Source organism: Myotis brandtii, unplaced genomic scaffold (assembly GCF_000412655.1).
Source record: "Myotis brandtii unplaced genomic scaffold, ASM41265v1 scaffold125, whole genome shotgun sequence".
In the NCBI taxonomy this organism is placed as follows: Eukaryota; Metazoa; Chordata; class Mammalia; order Chiroptera; family Vespertilionidae; genus Myotis; species Myotis brandtii.
The window spans coordinates 14,106,442-14,129,918 of record NW_005354385.1 but is presented as its reverse complement, the minus strand read 5'-3'; the positions used below and the strand labels follow the sequence as shown (position 1 = coordinate 14,129,918).

The 23,477-nt window shown below is 40.1% G+C and overlaps 1 protein-coding gene across 1 annotated transcript in view; it reads left to right on the top strand.

Annotated features, from left to right (window-relative positions):
• DPP4 (dipeptidyl-peptidase 4) overlaps positions 1-21,607 on the top strand; it is a 90,303-nt gene extending 68,696 nt beyond the window's left edge. The window contains exons 20-26 of the mRNA XM_005859372.2: positions 1,067-1,261; positions 4,964-5,018; positions 5,606-5,705; positions 8,738-8,802; positions 18,420-18,492; positions 18,756-18,829; positions 20,500-21,607. Coding sequence (XP_005859434.1) covers positions 1,067-1,261; positions 4,964-5,018; positions 5,606-5,705; positions 8,738-8,802; positions 18,420-18,492; positions 18,756-18,829; positions 20,500-20,601 — 664 coding nt within the window. The 3' untranslated portion in view covers positions 20,602-21,607. The remainder of the gene's footprint in view (positions 1-1,066; positions 1,262-4,963; positions 5,019-5,605; positions 5,706-8,737; positions 8,803-18,419; positions 18,493-18,755; positions 18,830-20,499) is intronic.
• Positions 21,608-23,477: the final 1,870 nt, after the last annotated feature.

The following is a 23,477-nucleotide window of genomic DNA, read 5'->3' as shown; positions in this document are numbered from 1 at the left end:
CAAAATAAAACAGAACAGAACACAACAAAACAACAAATGGGTTGGGTGCCTTGTGTGTGCCAGGTGACTTGCCTTATTTTGTTCACACAGCAAACCCATGTGGTGAGTTCTGTTGGGCCCATTATGCAGAAGAGAAAAACCGAAGCTCAAACTCAGGAACACCACATTTCTGTTGTTACCAGCAAAAGAAGGAAGGGTACACATTTAGCAACAGATACAGCCCTGTTCCATTGTATTTACAGTTCTGTGTAAACAAAACATATAAGCTGAAGGAAAGAGGTATTTTAAGTTTCCAGATGTTTAAATTAAAAGCAATGAGGAAGCGATGGGGAGCCTCTTTTGATTAACAAGGGGAAATGAGAGGGCTTGGAGAGAAATTTGCATACAGCTGTGTGTTGGGTAAGATGTAGCTTATAAAGATCGCAGATTCAAGGGAGTTAAACTTGTTAATAAATAGAATGCCAAACAACCTACCCAATTTCAAATAGTCTGCTTATCCTTGGAAGTTTTAAAGAATCGTGTTCATTCATACTTTGGTCCATTCCACATGATTTTGGGAGCTTTAGTGTGCAACCTGGTGCTGAGTAGTGGAGGAAAAGCGATGCATATCAAGTAGTAGTCAAAGTCCCTAAGGAAGTTCCAACCTAGGAAAGACACTTGGAGTCTAGGAAAGAAATCTTTGTAAGCTGAGATGGAACGGTGTTTTCAAAGCTGCATTTATTGTCATCCTTGTTATTTTTTCATAACATAATTCCCCAGAGAAATTTATTTCTTTGATTTCCAAGTTATATATGACTCAGAAAATGTTGGCCAATGAAGTCTGTTTGATAACAATCTTCAAAGATGAAATTAATGGGGACATCTTTGAAGGGAACACATAGTCATTATAGTCATGTTGCCAAGTATTAGAAGACCTATTGTGAACACCTCGGTGGCTGGCACGATTTCCGGCTCATGATCAGGAAAGATGCACACTTCTTATCCACAAGGAATAGAAATGCAAGCACTCCTCAATCGGTTCAGAAAAACCATACAGGCTAAAAATTTGTTTTTTTCCCCCCCACAGGTATGCAGGCCCCTGTAGTCAAAAAGCAGATGCCACCTTCAAACTCAGTTGGGCTACTTACCTTGCAAGCACAGAAAATATTATAGTAGCTAGCTTTGATGGCAGAGGAAGTGGTTACCAAGGAGATAAGATCATGCATGCAATCAACAGAAGATTGGGAACATTTGAAGTTGAAGATCAAATTGAAGCAGCCAAGTGAGTGACTAGGAGATAAATTCAAAGGTCTGATTCTCCCTCATCCAATTTATATTTTAATTCCCTAAAGTGTAAAGAATTTAAAGTGTCCTGGCATGAACTTGTAGTCTTTCATCCTTGAGGTGGATTTTTTGTGAAGATAATCATATTTAGACAAAAAATATGTGTTAATATGTTACTGATGGGGCAACAAGATGTAGGATCTTGTCTTCTTAAAGGAAAGATTTCAATCAAGAGACAAAGTGCAGCAAAGCAAGCAAGAATTTCCCTAACCAATTTGGCACAGTGGATAGAGCGTCGACCTGTGGACTGAAGGGTCCCAGGTTCAATTCCGGTCAAGGGCATGTACCTTGGTTGCGGGCACATCCCCAGTGGGGGATGTGCAGGAGGCAGCTGGTCGATGTTTCTCTCTCATCGATGTTTCTGACTCTCTATCCTTCTCCCTTCCTCTCTGTAAAAAATCAATAAAAATATATATTTTTTTAAAAAGCAAGCAAGAATTTATTGGCCTCAGCAAAAATATACTGAGGACAGTGAAACAAGGAAGGGCATAGGAGAAGTGACAGGAGAGCCTAGGTTGGGCCGCTTTGGTTCACTGAGAAGACAGAGAAAAGGGGGCCTTGGAGACAGGTTCAGGGGGTGAGCCCAGGAAGAGCTGCCACTGCCCATTGCTCCTCTGGTTGCAAGTCTCCTGGAGTCACTTAGTGGGAAGAAGCGGGGAGGGAACGGTGTGGGCCTGCTCCCCTGGGGGAGAACATGGGCTGGTTCCTTCAGCCTGAGCATATTTCTCTCTCTCTTGCAGTTGGAAATCTTAGGGGAGGTCTCAGGGGAGGGCTCAATAAAATAATCATCAGCTTTCCAGGTGTGTTCTTTCAGGGTCACGGTCTCCACCACTTGGTAGGTGCCAAGGTGTAGCTGGTCCTGAAGCAGCCATAGGGTCACTTGTCTGATTTTGCTGCTTTTCTGGGCCTGGAACTGAAATACAACTGAGGCTTAGATGTTATCTTTAGGGAGGAAAAGGTTAGGGGGTCTAAACCCCATGACTAGTGAAATGAAAAATCAGGGGTTCAAACCACATGACCAGCGAAATGGTAGGGGAGGAAAGGTTACCTGGGAAGTAACCTTTTCCCAGTTTTGCCCCTTGCTAGGCATCCAGGGCTTTCTGCCCATCATCCTTGCTCTGCTCATGTCTGTCTAACTGCCTATAACAATTATAGATTTATATAAAGTTTAAAAAAGGTATTTCCTAAATCCCTGTCTGTATGTGACTCTAAAACAGGAAATTGACACGTGTGCTACCCCCTTTGAAGAACAGAAACTCAAAATGCATCAAACACATGGACAAATTAAAGGATAAATGTGCACTTGGGTAAACATCTAGTGAAGCAAGCAAACCATCCATACAGGCAGGGATAAGTAGAGGAGTTCCGTGTTCATTTAAACTGGAGGAGGGTGAAGGCTATGGAGTCCTAGGAGTGGCTCCTACAGCCGGCTGGATAAGGATTACTCCTCATCTAATTTTGGGAAAAGTGTGGAGCACAACACTCATTATTCACAATTATAAGGGCTTTGTGAAGTATGAGTCCCATTTCATTCTTGTGCTCTCCAGTTGTGGGACTGTAGAGATAGACTTGATCTGACTTAACAGAGATCTTAATTAGAGATGTTGCTTACTCCTTAATGTGCATGCAACATGGGAAAAGTTTCACGTGCATTGTCATTGAAGCTGCATAGCAAACCTGGGAGGTGGATGTTGGTATTACATGTTTCAGGTGAATAAAATGGAGGGTCCTAAATTAGGTCAGTCAGGGTTGGAATCCAGGTCTTATATTCAGTTGTGTTCAACTGGTAAATGGGAAATGTAATCTTTGACTTTCTATAACAAAGTGCTTAAATGTCCACAGAAGCATAATAAGTAGGTGATTTAAAATAATATTGTGAAGTCATAAACCAGGAAATGCAGAAAAATCGTGAGTGATTAAATGGGTGGAGGAAAATTCCTTTAAGAATAGGAACAACTGAAGAGATGTCAACTTATTGAGTATTTCTGAGTCTCTTATACCAACACTAATGATGAACTATTTCCTTAAAATAAAAAAAGGAGAGGCTTAGATTAGAGAGAGGACAATTTTTTTCAAGAGTGAAGCTGTAATCTTTTTTAAATGAGTTTTTATGTATTTGCATTGGTCCCCTGGGAGAAAGGGGATAGTTTCCAGGGCTTCTCAAGTCTGACGGAGGCAAGCCCTAAAATTATAGAATTGAATATCCACAATATACAACTGCAGTTTTAAAAAATAATGAGATGTAGTGTGTTTATACAATGGAGTATTTTTTCAGCAACTAAAAAGAACTATACACCACCACATAGATCAGTGGTTCCCAAACTTATTTGGCCTACCCCCCCTTTCCAGAAAAAATATTACTCAGCCCCTGGAAATTAATTTTTTTTTAAATTTTAATAGCAGTTACTCATCGCCCCCAAATGCACCTGTGGCCATCACCGCTCCCCTGAATCGCTGCAGCGCCCACCGGGGGGCGGTAGCACCCACTTTGGGAATCACTGACATAGATGAATCTCACAAACAAACTGTTGAATGGAAGAAGCCAGGCACAGCCCAATTTCCATAAAGTCAAAACCATGGCACAAATTTAGGTGAAATTTTTATAGAACCCAAATGACCCAGAGACTTCTGGGTGATAGTAAGCTCTCTATCTTTGTTCAAGGATATGCTCACTTTGTAAAGACTTATCAACGTTTACACTCATGACTTGGTGCACATTTTTTACATATACATTCTACGTTTTAAAGGTTTACTGAAGAAGAAGATGACAAGTTGAAAACTACATTAGATTTTTATTAGTATTGCTTAAGCAATATTGCTTACTCAGGGTAGCCTAAGACATACATTATCAATTGAAAACACAGATTCTCCAAGTCACATATAGGTCAAAGCAAGGGTTTCCCACACTCCTCAGTACTACAAAATTGTGTCCCAAAGGCTAGATTTTTAAAAAGTAAATTATTTTTTATATAATTCTAAGATGCGTATTTTTAGCATAAAACATTTTTGTTTTTTCTTTACCTGGGTTCCTATCTTGAACGCTATTTTGTGGCAAAAAGACTTCTTAATTCATCAAGGAAAAAGTCTTTCTGATTTAACAGTGCTGAGCTAACTAATCAACACCCATTATTAGAAGGGATTTATTTAGAGAATGGATTTTAAGTTCTCAGGTAGGGAGCTCAGATACATTTCTAAGCCCTACCCAGATGTTCTCTAGGCCCCTATATTTCTCCACAGCAGGGGCAGCCTCTCGCAAACTGAAAAACATCTGGAGAGATTTAAATTCAATTATGTAAAGAAAAGTGCATCTGGGCTGCAAATTTTTATATAAAGCTGTGAAAAAAACTGCCAGGATTTGTTTTCTGTGAATCATACCCTACTCTCCCTACACACACACACACACACACACACACACGTGCGTGATTTTTATGGACTCCAACAAAGGTGAACCTTGTTCATCTGGCTCTTAAGTTAAAAATGATAGACATTGGTCTCAGGTGTTTGACTGCTGGCAGTAATATACCTTAGTTTCTCATAGAATGAAATAGAGAACAAATGTCAGGGTTTCACATTGTGCATTTATCTTAGTTTTCTATATACAATATAATACTAATTTGTGGACTTCTCCCATGTATTTTAGACAATTTTCAAAAATGGGATTTGTGGACGACAAACGAATGGCAATTTGGGGCTGGGTGAGTAGTTGTTTGGCTGATAACTCTATACACATTTCTTAGTGAATATAACCCAGGGCAGGAGAATATATCTCTTGTATGCAAATATTTGGAGATGAAATCCTATCTATCATTTTAATCTAAAAGGTCCGAATAAAATGTCTTAGACCTCTAAGCAATGAGTTCCTACTAGCCAAGTTTATAAACACCTTTGTTTATTATGATGAGGGAGGGAAGTGAGGAAGGAAAGAAAGAGGGAGAGAGGGAGGGCAGAAGAAGGGGAATGAGAGAGGGAGGAAGATTTTTTCTCATGAGTCAAAGTCTGTAAAGATTTAGTGTTTATTGTTTTTATTTTAATTTTTTTTAATGGTACTATCCAGCAACTTTTCAGTGTTTTCCCCCTCACACCTACTAAGAAAAGGACAGGGCTCTGAAAATGTGTCTTTAGATACTGTCCAATTAAGGCCAATTTAAGCCTCCTCTACCATGCTTTCTATCTCTAAAGAGGCACAATATATAAAGATGTGAGAAATGTGGAAACTGCAGCTCGCTTACCATATGTTCTTAATTCCTTTACCTCCATAAAAATAACTGTTTCCATTCCTTAGTCATATGGAGGGTACGTAACCTCAATGGTCCTGGGAGCAGGAAGTCGTGTGTTCAAGTGTGGAATAGCCGTGGCGCCGGTGTCAGCATGGGAGTTCTATGGTATGTAATTGCTATCAAGTACGAAGAGACACTGAGTGTTGACCTTGAAATTCCAATGACAAAACCATTCCTTTTTGGGTTTCAGTATTTCTACAGTGAATAAACCGACTTATCTTACACGTACTTTATGGAGACTTGTAATAAAACAATCTCCCTTATTCTGCTACCGTGAAAGGCTGGATGGTATATATGTTATCTACACATTTACTTAGCAATAAATTCTGTTTCTCAAATCTCTTACCAACAAATCTTGTAAACAAATTCTGTTTTCCAAATTCCCAGACATCCCCAATGCTACATTTCTGCAGATAAATAAACCCTTCCTTATCTTTATTTTAACTTGAGGTTTGAGCTTCACATATTAGCAGAATAAAAGAAACGTGTGTCTCTCTTCTGGTAAAGATCAAATATAAGTAGGGCTTTGGATGGAAAGAGCAGAGACAATGGAATTTCTGGGAGGTTTGTTTTTTCCATTGTCTCTAAGTAATCTTCATCATCGAGAAAATATTATTCTATCAAGCATCATACACATGTAAGACTATAATTCCCAAGGGGGAAGGAGTGAGCAGGGCAACAGTAGTTAGGGAAGAGTCAGAGGTAGTGAGGAAATGAATTTTTTGCTGTGTCTCATCTGACCCCATCTCAAGTCCTTTCTGAAGTGTAAGCATAGAATCATCGATAATGAATATGCTCATTAAATATTTTATGTCCTAACATATGGGGGCACCGATCTTGTGGAAATGCTTTTTTAAACCCTCTCCAAATCAAGAGAAGCCAATGTAAGAAAATATATTGCTATCTTTCTGTTTTAAAAAAAATTGGAGAACATCGTTAGGATTTGATCTTCACACCATGGATTTGTTTCCATATAACACTTTTCTGCTTGATATTAATAATTATTCTATTGGATGGCTTGTTTTTGGAGACCTCTGGTGGTCAATAAAATAATAGAAACAAACTTTGTGAGTTTAGAGATATGTCATGATAAGAAGAGATCTTCCATAAATGTCGATGGACCAACCTAACACATAGGAGCTTTCTAAAATTCTTCTACATATGTAAATTTGAAAAATTTTACATAACAGATCAGATAAAAGGAACACATATATGGTATTTCATGGCATATTTCTAAAAGTTTACGACTGCATTATCCATTTTGTTGTTGTTGTTAATCCTCATCTGAGGAGGATATTTTTTCCATTGATTTTTAGAGACAGTGGAAGAGAGGGAAAGAGAGAGACATTGATGTGAGAGAGATACATCAATTGGTTGCCTTCCGCATGTACCTCCCCCTACCCTCTCCCCCGGGGGGGGGGGGGGCAGGGATTAAACCCAGGCATTGCCCTTGACTTGGAATGGAACCCATGACCCTTCAGTGCACGGGAGCACATGCTCTAATCACTGAGCAACATCAGCCAGGGTGCATTATGCATTTTTTAAATTTTATTTTTAAAATGTCACATCTTACACTTGCAAGCTTGATAAGAAAGGGTTATTATGTTCTAGGACAAGAAGAATTGAAGTCTGTGGCTGTTTGAGAAAAAATTTATTTTGCCCTAAAAGGACATTTTTCCCCTATCAAATTACTATGCTATTCATATTTAAATATTTTTAAAAGGATATGAGTATTTTATGAAGATCTCATAAAGTATCCTCTAAAATATTATATTTTCTATTTTATTGTCCTCTGGGCATGTAAAAATACATATAGTCTGTATTCATTGTAACCAAAATGACAAAATATTACTCTTACCATGTTTGGAGGAAAATATTTAAGACTTCCATAGAAATGGCATGTCAAAAGAAGACATGCGGAGCAATTAACACTCATTATCAATGTCTTTTTTTATCTACAATGCCAGTCATACAAAAAGGGTAAGAATGTTGCTTGAGCTTGTGGTTTAGGTGATACATTAATTTAAAGAATTAATGAGATCAGTATTAAAATACCTGTACAATTACAGTGAAATTCAAGCCATACCTATACAGCACAATGGCAATGTATTATTCTTATACTTTTATTTTCTATAATCTGGTCATTTAAGGGAGCATCTTTCAAAACAATTCTTTCAGATTTTTAAAGTTATATTGGAAATAACTCACTGATATTTTAGGACATATACATATGTAATAATGCATATAATGTATATAATATGATATAACTGATAGGATATAAAAATCATATATGCAAGATATAATACACATATCATATATGATAGCTATTATATATGATTAATTTTTTAATAGAGCAAAAATATGTTTAATAACCCAAAATAACCAAACCAATAATGCATACATTTTTTGCCATATATAGGTAGGTTAAAAAGTTTATGTCATTTCAGCAGACAGATATTAATGTAATCTGTTTCACAATACCCAACCACTACATCAAAATTGAGGCCTCTGCACAAAATGAAAGAAAACAAATGTTTAACTTGCATTATGATGGAGTAGCTGAGCCAATATGGGGTTATACAGCAAATAAATGATAACTGAATTATTGTATTATAGTGAATTTCAACAAGCCAAAATTATGATTTAACTAAGCAACCAGTAATTGGACACTATTAGAGATTTCCAAAAGGTAATAATAGCATATTATAAATTAGGGCATACACTGTGTCAGAACCAAAACATTCAAGACAACTGAGGCATTAAGTGACTTCCTAATTAAGATTATTTGAGAAGATCAGATGTTAATGTATAGATTCCTGACCTCTTAGCACTTCACCTTTGCTTTTCCTGAAAGTGGGTTATTGATTGGGTTTCTGATCATCTAGTTTGATCTCTCTCTGCACTCACCATGAGGGCTAATTGAGGATAGGCTAGGCAAGAGTGTGGAAAGCAGGAGTCTGAGCAGGTGTCTGGCTGAATTAACAAGCCAAATAAAAATGATCTGGAGGAGATATTTCTGAGGATAACACTACAGACCTATGCACAGTTAAGACATACCAAAGCACATAAAGTAACCCAATAAAAGGAAGAAAAGTTATTGTTGTATGAATTAACTTTTTTTCTTTTCTCCACCATAGACTCGGTGTACACAGAACGTTACATGGGTCTCCCAACTCCAGAAGACAACCTTGACCATTACAAGGTAAGAGATGAGGAACCAGGTCCATTTCATAACCTATTTAGAAGTGGTTTAAGAACATGTTAAATTGTATCTATTTTATAAAATATATAGTTTTATTTCCAACAAAATTCTTGTTGAAAGAAATAACACAGGTGGTTTAAAGATACTCCAGTAGCTTCCCCTACTATATTCTGCATAATTACAATCTTTATCGTATGCTATATAGGTCACAATATGCATTCATTTGGAAATACAAAGCAACACCAGATAATTACTTTAATTATAAAAATTTCAGTTTAGAAAACATGTCAAATTCAGCATATTTTTTTAAAGCCAGAAGACTCTAAACCTTTAGCTATATATTAAATTTTTTATGGTATTATCATAATTAAGATGTATGAACAAGCCTATAATTTTCTTATTCATAACTAAGCATGTAGTTTTTTTCACACAAGATTTGACTAATGTAGGTGAGGAGTAATACAGTGAGCCATACCCCCAAAAGCCCTTGAACCCTAATTGCTCAATAGCATCCAACAGGCTGTTGCCTGACAGGAGACCCAGTGGGCAGGTTGCTTTTCTGATGGGCTACAGCACTTGAAGTATGGGGCTGTTGGTGATAGTGGCAGCCCCATGTGCTAGTGTGGATATTGCCACAAAGCCAGAGCCACACTGAGGTAGATGGAAGTGTTAGTCTAAGGACTGGGGAACCTTCTAGCACTGTGGCTCATCTAAAATGTTCCTGATTCTGTCATGTTAGTCAAAAACCCTGAAACTCCAGATGACAAGGCAAATCATCTGATATTTACATTCTCCAAGAGAAATTCAAAACTCTTCCCAGGACAGTTAATTAAAAAGAAAGAAGGGAAAAAAAAACAATAATTTAAGAGAACAATTTGTGCCACAACTCTCAAGATATGGGTTTCATATTGATACATTTCTCTGAGCATTATTTGCACATTTTAATAAAATGTTTTTACTATGGATTCTAATGCCATTTGATCAAAGCACAATAAAACTCAAAATTTCTAGTTTTGCAACACAAGCATAGACAGTGTTGTCCTACCTCTTATTTTCAGCATTATTTAACAAGGCTGGTGGAGGAGAGGCAGGGAGGGGGTGTGTGTGTGTGTGTGTGTGTGTGTGTGTGTGTGTGGGCGCGCGCGCGCTTGTGTGTGTGTTTCAACCTATAAAGTGAGATGCTCAAATCAGGCTAACTGTCCCACATGATACTTTGGACTCCATTCTTTCCACTCTTTTTCCTCCACATCCAGTAAGCTGCTTCAGATACCCATTCCCTTCTTCATAACCATATCGTTGCCATCACATGACTATCTTCCCTTGTAAAACAAAAGGCCAATTGATCTCCCCTTAGCTGTCTTTGTATCTTCTACCCTATACCCCACAAAGCTATGAGATTAACCCCCACCCACAACACTTTAATGGCCCATTTTACCTGGACTGTTCACTGTTCTCTGAGGATTTGGGGGCCTTTGTCCTCTTTTCCCTCTGTGTGGAATGTCATTTCCTTTCCATCTCCATCTACTGGGAGACTCGGACTGCTCTCCCATAGGAGCAGCATCCCCTTTGGATGCCATGACGTCTTCCTCAGATCTCGTTGAGCCCCCACTTCACTGTCTTGGACTCATGGTTGGATTGTACTCTCATTTCCCCTCTGCAGTATTCTTAGCTATTTAAGGCTTTACTCAACCTTGTATTTGTTGGATTACCCAGTATGAAGTATAAGCCTTGAAACTTTTCCCTAATTTTAAAACTCTTTGAAGGGAAACATTGTTATAAAAATCTGTCTCCACCACTTCTCTCATTTTACAACTGAAATTTTCTTGTCAATGACCTGACCAGGATGCTTGCATTTGAAAACCACCCCTTCCGTAGTGCACCATATTTGCTGAGTAGCCCAAGGCCCTTCTCAGATTGCCCAGTGTACTAAAAATTCCTGAAACATTGAAGGTGTACTGCCCAGGATCCTAACCCTGCCTCTAGAAGCTGGTGGATGATGAATCAAACATTCACTTTCAAAATTACATATTGAAAAAACTCTTTGAACCTAGAAGTCAGTACACAGTCAAGTCCAAATCCTGAATCTAAGCAAGTTCATGGCACCCAGCCTACTTCCCCAGATGAACATCTGCCAACAGGGTGTTTCCTCTAACCAGCCCTCCCCTTATTGGATAATTAATCTGCCATTTCATCTTTTTTAGACCTTCCCATGGACTCCTCGTTCTCACAATGGTCCCCCTCTGTCTCAGCCTACCCCTCACTGCCATGGCCGCTTTCATCTCTCCCCTTAGGTGTTCAGCTGCATGAGCTAGTCATGTAAACAGAAGTCACTTCCCACTGCCAATGGCAACACACGCACACTGGGTGCACAGAGTCACTCCTTCGATTCACTGCACAGATGGCACCCGAGGACTGTTTAATCCTTCCACCGCCAGGAGTCGGGTTTTCTTGGCACAGAATTCACTGCTGGCAATGGACACATTAAAACTGCCAGTACCAGGGAGCTAAAGGTTCCCAATGTGTTACTCAGAGGAATTATTTGGGCGGCAATCGTTAAGGTGGGCCGGAGAAAGTGAGGTGAATGTATTCACAGAATTCTTTCCACCCTGGTTTGTTGCTTCCTCTGAATGTGGAGAACTGAATCTAAAGTGCCTATTTTTGGTGCACAGCAGGCTTTAGAATAAAGCTGCCCTCCTTTGTTTTTTAAATGAGCCTGTGCTTTTGTCTCTGGCAAGAATATATTCAAAGATTCTATTTTCCTCCAAGGCCCCAGCTGCCCCTCTGGACCCCATCTTCTTTTACTTTTCTTTCCCAGGTGGTTTATATTTATTCTCTCTCTCCTCTCTCTCTCTCTCTCTCTCTCTCTCTCTCTCTCCCCATTTATCCTCCCACCCTCTTTAAAAAGACAAAGAAGGTAATTTCTTAGAGGCTTTCACTGCCCTGTTCATTTCCTGGGTCAGAAGGACAGCTTTTTGAAAATGATTCCCATTTACTCTGGCCAATGACTCCCTTCAGCACATCTAGGATAGAAGGGCCCAAAGTGTCTGTAAAAGCAAGACCCTGATCTTCGTCCGTGTTTTCAGCTAATAAATCATCTGTGCAGTGGCCAGCACTAGAGCCTTTGGAAGAGAATACAAATTTTAATAAAACTCAAATGGGATTCATTATTAGGTCATTGATGACCCATATTTGGAAGCACTTAGAGAAACCCAGATCACCAAGAGAGGCACATTTGTGAAATAAAAGTTCTATTTACCATTTGGGGAAGGGACTTGGGGGAACCATGAACAAATTCCAGTGGCAGAGCCAGGGATGCCATGAACAATTGTTTAGCTTGCGCACTGGTGAAAGCTAGTCTATAATGCATCCACTAAGGCGAGGACCTCTGAGGCCACATCCTGAGAGAGCATCCTTTCCTCGTCTCACAAAACTGTTGTTGAAATGAGGGGACCCAGGAACTAAGGCTTGAACCCATTGCAGCGACAAAGGCAGGGACCCCTCAGACTCTTGTGGTGCATAAGCACTTTTAAAGGATACCAGGGACTCAAAGAAGAAGGAAAATGTTCATCTCCTTAAAACCCCAATGAGATGGTCCCAGAAGCTCTAAGTCAGCAGCCAAACTGTAGGGTGACACACAGCTAATAGGCAGTGTTGACCTGTACACATTTTTTTCTGCAGTGAGTTTCAGTCCACAGACAGACTTGAGCACAGGCACCAGATAGCCAATGAGAGAACCCTCACCCCCAACAGCAATAATAAGCAATGAACAACTGTGACCACACTTTGAGGAGTGGGTTCCTGACTCACCTTGTTGAATGGTCTCTTATATGGTTAATCATAGGTATTTTAGTTAAATCCATAAAAAATACTAACATGTGGTAGACTTTCGTTTACCTATTTAAGGTGGCTGCTGTTTTAACTGTTCAGGTGTCTTGGTGAAACAAAACATGCCCACAAAACTTTGGGAGAGAAATAAGAGAGAGTAGGTAGTGAAGCATGAACTTAAATAAGACAAAGTGCCTCATAGGTATGAAAAAGACTAGTGGTTCCCAAACTGTGACTGTGGCGTCCCAAGAATTCTGTACCTTCCAAGGATGTGGGGAGGGGAAGGGAAGTGGCCAAGAAGTTAGGGTTTCACCTTCCCACCCCTCTTCTCAACCAGGAGGATCCAGTTTCATCTGTTTCTTTTTTTATTCATTTATTAAGTGCTTGTGTTTATGACCAAACATTATTCTAAGCTCTTTACATGAATTGTTAGGTTCAATTCTCCCTCAAATTCTCTGAGATAAGTGCTCTAAATTTATCTCGATTTTACGGACACAGAAACTGAGGCACAAAATGTTATATAACATACAGATACTGAAGAACAAGGAGAGGGCAGTTATCTGGGGCCAATCTAGGAAGACTGAGGAAGATGGAGAGGAGGAGCATAGGGGTTCTCCCCGGGCCGCACACAGGGACGAGGCAGTGAGGCACAGTAGACACAGGAATAGCGGACAGAGCTGGTGTTCTCGGGGGGTGGGAAGCAGGTCCCATGAACCGAGGAATAACACCAAGGAAGGACTGCGGGAAGAGCAGGTCAAATGGGGACCAGTCAGGCAGGACAGAAGACTGGGGAGGGAATGGATTTATGACTACATAAGAGAAGAGTATAAGATCAAGGGCAAGGGAAATGAGACCCAAGTCCTGAGACTGGTTGCCAGGAGAGAGGGCAGCCTGGAACACACAGAAGGGACTGATTTAACTTGTAGAGGAGATTTATTTTGCATTTTGCTCAAAATTTGATAGGCTTTTGGCAAGTGTGTGAAACAGTCATAGATTTGGCAGTCTTCTGCTAGCAGATTTGAAATGTTCAATCCTTAAGAACTGCTGCATCGTTAGGTTATGCAAAACAGGGTGCAATTTTGTAAATATGCCATCTTGTACTGATTTGACATTTGTTCTATTATCCCAGAATATGCCAAAGGGAGAGAGACCTTCAGATTTAAGCCAAACCTTAACTTGTTTGTTGAGTGCTGATAAAATGTTGACTGCTGTGTGATCTTTAAAGGAGCCAGTGTTGCTTGCTGAGGCCTGAGGTAGAGCCCCCTGTCGGGTTGATGGGAGCTCTTTCCTTGGCATCTCGTGGGGACAGTTGTGTGAGAGATGTAAACAAGTAAAACATCTGATATCGTGGGTTGAATTGATTTTTTTTCTTAAATATTTTCAGTAGCCTCTGTTTTCTGTGGCATTGATGGTGCTTCCCCAAATAGCACCATTTAATATTATTTTATAAGGCTTTGTTTCAAGGGGGAGAATGCATTAAGAAGTCAGTACACCCAAGCTAGTGTGTCACTGAAGTACTGGGCTGTCCATGAGACCGGTGGCTGTTTACTCTTTCTACAAGGTTCTGGAAAGGGAATAAGTTGTCTGGCTATAATGTGAAGGGAATGGGCTTTGGAATTAGCCCTGTACTCAAAATCTAGTTCTTACTAGCAGGATGAGCTTTGGGAGGCTACGTCAGCTCTCTGAAACTCAGCTTTCTCATCTGGATAATGGGGATAATCAGATCCACCCCAGGGCTATTGCAGGGATTCCATGAGATCCCTGCGCCTGTGCCAGGAAGTAAGCTTTGTAAACATGCAGCTGCCACCTTTGTCCTCAGGAAGCCAGTCGTCCTTATGGCTCCTGGATGGCACAGGGGGTAGCTTAAAAATTGTGAGACCTTCTGTTTCTCACAGTACTTCCCCACTCTCATCAGTTCTCCTTTTTATTTCAAAAATACAAAGATTTATTTGTTGGAAGGTAACTGAGGAACCAGCATGATCCAAGGAGCAGCTACAGATGGTTCTCCTTGGGGCTTGAAGGAAAAGCTCCTTGCAGAGATGCTGTGGAATCGGCACTGCCACTGGACCAATCCTTCCCACTTTGCTTTGCCAGACTGTCGCTGGCAGCGGGGCTTTCCGGAAGTTTCTAGCCTCAGGAGGGTGCCAACTGCACCACCATTGCATCCTTGCCCATTTATCACTCTTAGCTTCCTTTTTAGTAGTTGGTGATAGACTGTTCGGCTTCTAACTTAGTCATCCATTTCCTTTTTTTTAATTTTTTTTATTTCAGTTCCCATCAACAGGCAAACGGGGATTATCCAAATGGGGTGGATTAAAATAGCACAATGCAGTTGTTTCTAATTGCTAATCAGACCTGCAATGAACGCATTTCTTTCCCTGGCTTTGGGTGTTGACGTTCACAGTCAAAGGGCTCTATCGTGAGTCTTTCTTGAGGAGAAACCAGGGTGCGCAGTCTGGTAGGGAGTGAGGCTAGGAGACACGGCTGCATGTTTTTGGGGGAGAAAAAAATGTTCTCAGCAGCCCGAGAGCCTGGAGTGGGAGTGTGCCGCTGGCGGCCTGTCTCCCTCGCAGGGAGAGGAGGCTTCGCCCCTGCGCAGGGGAAGCGTGCTTTGGCAGCGGCACTCTTATCTTGCAGTTGCAGGGGAAGCTTTTGTTTGATTTTTTTCCCTTGCTGCATTAAAGTATTTGTCTTTCTTTCTTTGTAGTGTAATATTGTTAATGTAAAACAATTTGCATCATGACACTTTTATCACAGTTTTCGTCTTTTTCTCAGTATGTTGCATTTCTCACCATGTCTAGTTCATCACAGCTACAGTGTGTACATCACAACATTTATCTTAGGCTCGGGGTTTTACTTGTTTATAAAAATTGTCTTCTTTCAGCCTGTATTCACTCCATTTAAGAAAAAAAAAAAAGAAAGAAAAAAAGGCAGCCAGAAACTGTTTTGGTCCAAACTCCAGTAGTTATCACATTCCTTGCTAACTGTCCTGCGTATTTATATGTCTCCTAAGCATGACTCTATGTTTCGGTGGCATTTCTCAGTTGTATGGCTCAGGGAGGTTGTAGGAGCAGCTTTTGCTGTTCACGCTGCCAAGCAGGAAAGCACTGTGAGGCTTTGGGAGGTGAGGTGAGCTGACACAGATGCATATTTGGGTCAGATCTAGGTGCTAACGTTGACTGTCTTCTGTGAGCAGGGAGCTAGATTTAACGTGGCGGGAGCAAGGGGAGGACACAGCAGTGCAGCCTGCGCAGGCTGAGGAGCGAGCCAGCAGAAAGGATCGCCCAGAAGGACTCGAAAGGGCCTGGGCTCAGGTTATTCATGTTCACTGTCAGGGTTCAGGCCCCAGCCGCTCTGTCTCCAGCTTAGACTCCTACACTGTCCTGTAGGGAGATTGAATTTGACCCTTTTCCTCTGCCGCACGGGCACCCACCGTCAGAAAACGTGCCTCACAAATCTCGCAGGGCTGTGCAGACCAAGATCTCTGCCAATTAGTTCAGGCTCAGGAAGCTGGGGACCCAGGAGCCAAAGGGTCCCGTTGTATCTGTGTGCTAACCTCCAAGACGGCTAATTAACAGCTTATTCCCCGCTGCTCCGTTGCTGGCAGACCAGATCACGAGCATAGGAGGTGGGAAGGGTTTTGCCGCCAGACTTCGTGTCCAGCCCTGTCGCTTCCCACAGATGGAACCAGGTGGAAATTACTCACTTCTGGATCTCGCTGTCTCCACGTGGGAAGCAGGATCTCACGGGAATGAGAGCAGTGCTTTTATAAATCTGTCATGGTGCTTAGCACAGCGACTGACAGAGTGAACACTCAATAAATGTTAGCTACTATTACTACTGGCACGGGGTACGGGTTAAAAGTCGGCAAAACATATCTCAGGATTCCACCTACCCCAGCGACTCCCACTTGCTTTTGCAAAAGTAGGATCACTTATAGGGAATAATACAATATAGGTGCTTAAATGTCCCTCAGCTATTCATTTGATTACTACTTAGCACTGTACTAGAAGTTAAGAATATGGTGATGAACAATATAGACAGATCCTTTTTCTTATGGATCTTATTGTTTAGTGGGATATATCACAAATAAGTATTGATTGATTGGATGAAAAAAAAATGAATGAACAGATGGAAGAATAAATGGGGTAATGTTGGGATCGATGGATTCATATACATGGATAAATTTATCTGGGACATCTCACCAGATAAAACACTTCTTTAAAAATGAAGTAACATGAAAGTGTGATCTTTAGTGAGTCCTAGGTGTTTATTTCTAAAGCTCACGGGAAACCTCTCAACATGGGTCCGAAATGTACTACGGTCAGGACAAGTGGGAACCAGCCTGCACCGGAGTGGGCGGGCATCTGCTCTCAGCCTTTTTGGGCAACATGCCTTTGGGAGCCTCAGTCCACTGAAACATGTTGGTTAACTCTGTCCTGAAAGTTGTGGACAGAATGTCTTCCCTGTGTTACAGCACTCTCACATCAGCATCAGCAATTTAACCTAAAAAAGGGGTGCGGGGTGGAGAAAGCCACGTCTCTAGGTCCCTATTTCTGTAAGAGAGGAAGAGGAGTTGTTCTCATTCCCATTTTATGGAAAACCAGGCTCAGAGCCCAGCCTGTCTCCAGTGCACAGCTCACTGACATTGAACCCGGACTAGACACAAGCGCTCTGACCTTAGCCCCATCCAGCTTCCAGCCAGACAATCAGGGTTCCCATAAAAAAAATGTTAGGCTGCTGCTGGTGTTAGCTACAAAGATATCTGTAAAATACAAACCTTGGCCCTTACAAAGTTGAGTTTGGTTCACCAGGATGCTGAGGACTAGCTGGCTGGTTTAAACCCTCCCAACCCATAACAAGACAACAGAAGCAGACGCCTCCAGCTCATCCCCTCCCAAAAGCACTAAAATGTCTATGTGCCATTTTTACCTTCCTCCCAACTTTGTAAACATCCAGGAATTAAGATCAGAACAACCAGTCCCGTGCTTTCAAAGGCTTTTTCATCCAAGACTCCACCCTCATTCTGAAAGTCCTACTTGAGGCCATAAACCAGTCTTCAAAAAACTGACCTCCCAATTTTGGGTCCTACTTCCCCGGCTGATTTTGGAACAACTTGATTCAATAGCGGTGTTTTCCCCAATACAGAATGAACCAGACAACAACCTACTGATTCCCTAAGGCCGTTCTTGATCTTTTTCACCCGTTTTCCCTCCCATATGTTACATTTGCCTAGGTTTTAAACATCTGCTCCAAAAGAGGTATACTTGCTTCTCATTCAGAGCCTAGCAATGTGGACCAAAGTTCATGTGACATATTGCAGAGTATGTTTAGTTGCAAATGCTATGTACAGGCTCTTTGAAACGTAGCATGTATGGCACCATGTGACACACGGTTGCCATAGCAATACACTTTTTGGCTGAACTACAGCATAAGCCCATGGAACATACATTGCTAATATGAGACTCTGCCCTGTGCTAATGCATAGGACACAGCCAATATGGGGTCTGGAGCTCAAGGGGTTTTGCATGCAGCCTGAGTGGCAGGTACCCTCTTCCTTACACGGGCAAGGAAGATGTGGCATCTCCCTCTCCAGTCCTGTCTCCCAGGCTCAGGGCATGCTATGCATTCTGCCACGCATGGAGACAGCATTTGCTTGAATATCGGTTTGCTATATTTTGTATCAAAGGGGGCCCCAGCTGAAAACATTTTATTTTGTAAACTGAACTGAAAAATCAGTTTATGGCAGATCTTTTTTTGAATAATGACATTCTTTTTTCCCCCAATTCCAGAATTCAACAGTCATGAGCAGAGCTGAAAATTTTAAACTCGTCGAGTACCTCCTTATTCATGGAACAGCAGATGGTGAGTTTCAGTTAATTAGACTTTTTAGTATCACAGACAGGTTTGCAATTTCACTACTGACAAAACAAAAGCATGAGGGGCAAGACTGTTACATCTACTTCAATAAAACAGTGTTGCTTTCCACAACTCACTTGTCTTGGGCTAAATGGGATGCTGAGTCCTGGAACTTCAAACAGTCCCTTTCTTCTTATGCCTTTCCCACCCTCCCAGATCAGAAAACTGGAGCTGCTGTGAGTGACTCTGTTTCCTTTCTCTGCCCGCAGATAATGTTCATTTTCAGCAGTCAGCTCAGATCACCAGAGCCTTGGTGGATGCTGGTGTGGACTTCCAGGCGATGGTATAGCAAAACTTTGTGCAAGGGGAGGGAGCTTGCTGATGGGGTCTGGTTTCTCCACTTTGGGATTCTGCGCCTCACAGAGGTCTCAGGAGACAGGAACGGAATTAGAAGGGTTGTGGTTCCAATGAGAAGTGGGAGAAGTGATATCCTTGAACCGCAGACAGAGTAATGTTCAATGATAATAGGGAGTTGGGAGTTGAGAAGCACAACATTCCTTGTGCTTGTCAGACACTGCTCTCCTATTGGTGTGATTGTTCAGTCTCTCCCTATTTTGATTCAGAAATAATCACTTACTCAGGAAATGTGTGGCAGAGTAATTCTGAAGTGAAACCAGCATGATAATAGCTCAATTCAAATAGGAAACTCCATCTCTGCCTTGTGTATTACTAGCTTCTCTAACAGTGGAATATTAGTAATCCACACACTTCAGGTTTTGCAATTGGCATGTTGTCTTTTGTTGAACAACCACAGGCAATAAACAATTAGGATTGTTTTATAAAGTCAGAAATGGCTAGAGCAGTTGTTGCCTATATAGTAGGAGGTTTCTAGGTATTAAGTGAAATTCATTTTCTGTACCTGACCTTTTCTGATTAAGAAAAAAATCTATAATAATAAAAGCATAATATGCTAATTAGACCAGACAGCCAAATGACCTTCCAGACGAACTTCCGGACAAAGTCGTGGCTGTGAGGGCTGAGCCCCTTGCACGAATTTCATGCATCGGGCCTCTAGTATCTATGGAAATACACATTCATATGTGTGTTGTCTGTATTAGCTGGAAAAGCCTGCTTTTCCTCACTTTCTTGTAACACACACTCTTTGCTGTATGCTCAGTTCAAATGGTGCCCATTGTATAGGAGTGAGATAGTCATTTATACTCAAAACATGTGGTAAATATCTTTTGGGTCAGATTCTTATAAGAGGTTGGGGTTTATTTTTTCATATTCAAAGAAAAGACATACTTTAATTAAGCAATTTTTAAAAGTTAATTTATGTCTCCATAATATATGTTTGCCTGGCAATGATGTCTCAGTTGCTTAATGCAGCATGAGTTGATAAGTTTTTGCTTCAGGTCAACTCATTCTACATAAATGTCAGACATATAGATAAAATCTCTAGTGCAAAATTGAAGTGTTTCCAAATAACACATTTGACTTTTGACTTCACTTATGGAATACCAAAGTAGATTTTTCTAGTTTCTTCCTGACATATATTAGGGAAAATTACCTTTAAAAAAAACTCATTTATTTTTAATACAGTTTATCTTACTGCAGTGTAGGAGAAATTTGACACTTGCTAACACTTAATTAAAACTAGTGAGCATAATGGGATAAACATTCCATCCTGTGCTTGATATGGTTCTAAGTGTCCTTTGACTCAAATTAGAAATGGATTCTGGTATTTTTATTAGAATATACACATCCTTAAAGCCCAATTCACAGTGAGTTCTTTCCGCACCTTCTGTGGGACAGAACAATTTGCCCTGGGAAAGCTTGGGGAAGGGGGAAGTGAATTAGGCACCCTCGTGATGACGTTTCAGTTCACACACCGATTTGGGAATTAAAACATCCTGTTTTATTCTGTGTATGCTCATGACAGCTCATTTGAATTGATTGCGGGAGAAAAGACAACTGACTTTCTAATTCTGACCTTTTTCTTTCTCTCTCTAGTGGTATACTGACGAAGACCATGGAATCGCTACCAGCACAGCACACCAACATATATATACCCACATGACCCACTTCATAAAGCAATGCTTCTCTTTACCTTAGCACCTCAAAACAGCATGCCATTTAAAGCTTATTAAAGCCATTTTGTTTTTATTTTCTTAAAACTGCACTGTCAAGATGATCTTTAAAAAAGATTCTCAAATCAAGAAAATTTAAGGTTAACTTTGTTCCCAAGTTTCATAGATAGAACCCTCAGTGGAGACTTATGTCCTTGCAACAGATTATTGCCTTACAGAAATTTGAAATATTCAGTCTGGTTTTGTTTACTATTTAAAATCATTTTCACATCAGTTGCTGAAACAACTATGAATTGCTTTTTATGGGAGCTTTGCATAGGTTTCCTGGGAAGCATTTTATTTTTTTCTAACTGGACTAGTCCAAATCTTGTTCTCTTCTTTAAAGGGAAGGCAAGATGTGGGCAGTGATGTCACAGAAAAAGGGGGAAGAGAGGACAGGGAGAGAAGCTAGCCCGGCATAGCTGGGAACCCAAGTCCAAGCACGCTGACCCGACCAGGCTACTGTCAGTGCCTCTCAGAGAAGAGCTGTTGCAGGCAGAAGGGCACAGTTTTCTGAGAAAGACTGTTTAAACTGCCTCAGGAAATCATCTATGCAAAGCACTGACTTCTAAGTAAAACCACAGCAGGTGAACAGACTCCAAAGAAATGAGAGGGAAACTGCCAACAATGCGAGGCCCCCAGGTGCCAGTTATGGCTATAGGTGCTACAAAAACACAGCAGGGGTGATGGCAAAGCATTGTAAATGCGCTTTAAAAAAATATTGATATTTCCTCCTGAAAGAGGCAGCTTGGAACTGAGATGTGCACACCAGCTTGCCCTATTAAAAGATGAAAATATTTGTATCATAAATCCTAACTTGAAGGAGTCCTTGCACCAATTTTTCTTATTTCTTTGAGCATTTAATTAAAAGAATATTTTTACTTCCTTGGATTTGTTTTTTAAAAATAAACTATAAAATTATGTATTATTATTCCTGTTCTACATACTGTAGAATTTCTCCTGGTCATTTAATAAATGCGTCTTCATTTTTTTTTTTTAGAGGTAATGAGTTTTGTGTCTTGAATCAGACATAAATCACTTTGGCATATGGACACATTTATCCAGAAAGCCTCTTGTTTATTTTGCTTCTTATCCCAGACAGCCTTGTAAACATGCGGAGTTCAGTTCTTGTTAAAAAATAGATACATTTGCCTGGCCTGCGTGGCTCAGTGGTTGAGCATCGACCTATGAACCAGGAGGTCATGGTTTAATTCCCAGTAGGAATCATGCAGGAAGTAGCCAATCAATGATTCTCTCTCATCATTGATATTTCTAGCTCTCTCCCTCTCTGAAATCAATAAAAAAATATTTTTAAAAAATTGATACATAGAAATGTTAGGCAGTTTATAAGATTTTCATGAAATACATATATCAGTTTATATATATAAACAACTGATATATATACACATATATATATAACTTTATATATATAGAGATATATATAGATATAGATATATATAACTTTTGAAAACATCAACTGGAAAATTTTGGTTACTTACGTAATTTATAATTTAATCCCAGGTAACTATGATGAGGCTCATATTATAAGAACAAGTAATATTAACAATATCATCTTGGTAGCTCTGATGGCTCAGTAGCATAAAAAAGAGCCAAGTTAATCACTTAAGGTTTTGACTGTTTTTGGATCATATAACTACCAGTATATTAATGAAAGCATAGATTTCAGATGCTGACTTTAGCCTAGCAAAGTAATGACTAGATAACTAAGGAAACATGACTTTTTGCTCAGTTATTTGCAAAATGGCCTCATTTTTTTAAAATTTGATTTTAGAAACTTAAACTTAGCTTCAGACCATTTGTTGGAAAAAGTTATTTCAGACAGTGAGCTATAGCATAAATATCTTAAAATGGAAGAAATGGAAAAAATCTGTTAATATTAAACTGGTGAGTCATGCATGGGAATGGACAGAGGATTGTGAAATTCAGCTTTAACTGTATTTTCAGAGCATGCCATTGAGTAGCTTCACTTTAAGTCTCAAATCTCACTCATCCATTGGAATTATAAACTGACATCCAAGCCTGTAGGGTTCTTGTTATAATTTTATTTCTTGATAGAGTTAATCATAGTGAGTAGCTGGACTGATCTTTGCAGAGCTCTATATCCAGAACAGTAGTCATAGAGCATATGTTCACATCCTGGACTGAATTAATAGTCATAAAAGCAAATGAAATGGAAATCCTCCTTTTATCTTAATTGAAACCATACATGGCACAATATCAGATATTAATAAGACCATTGTACAATAGCAGATGTTGTACAATATCAGATAAATAATAGATAGTAAGACCATTGTGTAATATCAGCTATTGTACAATGACTGACTTGATATTATTGTACAAGTGTTGTACAATATCAAAACTGTTTCTTCTGGAACCCAGAGGTAATAAACAATTTCAGCATATTTTTTTGCATAATTAAAGTTGCAAATGGCAATAATGTGACTGAAGTTAAAGTCAGATTTCATTTGACGTCCCCCCACCCCCCAAAAGAAGTTTTACTCTCAAGAGTTTTAGAATTTTGGAAAAGGAAGTTAAAGACATTGACAAATAAGTTAGAGATAAACTTAGTCTGAGGGAAAGTCTGAAACACCCAGGAACTAATGAAACCTTAAGAGATTCAGACTCACCTGCCATTGTCAGCCGCAGCCTCAGCAGGGACGTGGATGCTGAGATGCCTCTCACAAACAACCTGTTAGAGCAGTGATGGTGAACCTTTTGAGCTTGGTGTGTCAGCATTTTGAAAAACCCTAACTTCACTCTGGTGCCGTGTCACATATAGAAATTTTTTGCTATTTGCAACCATAGTAAAACAAAGACTTATATTTTTGATATTTATTTTGT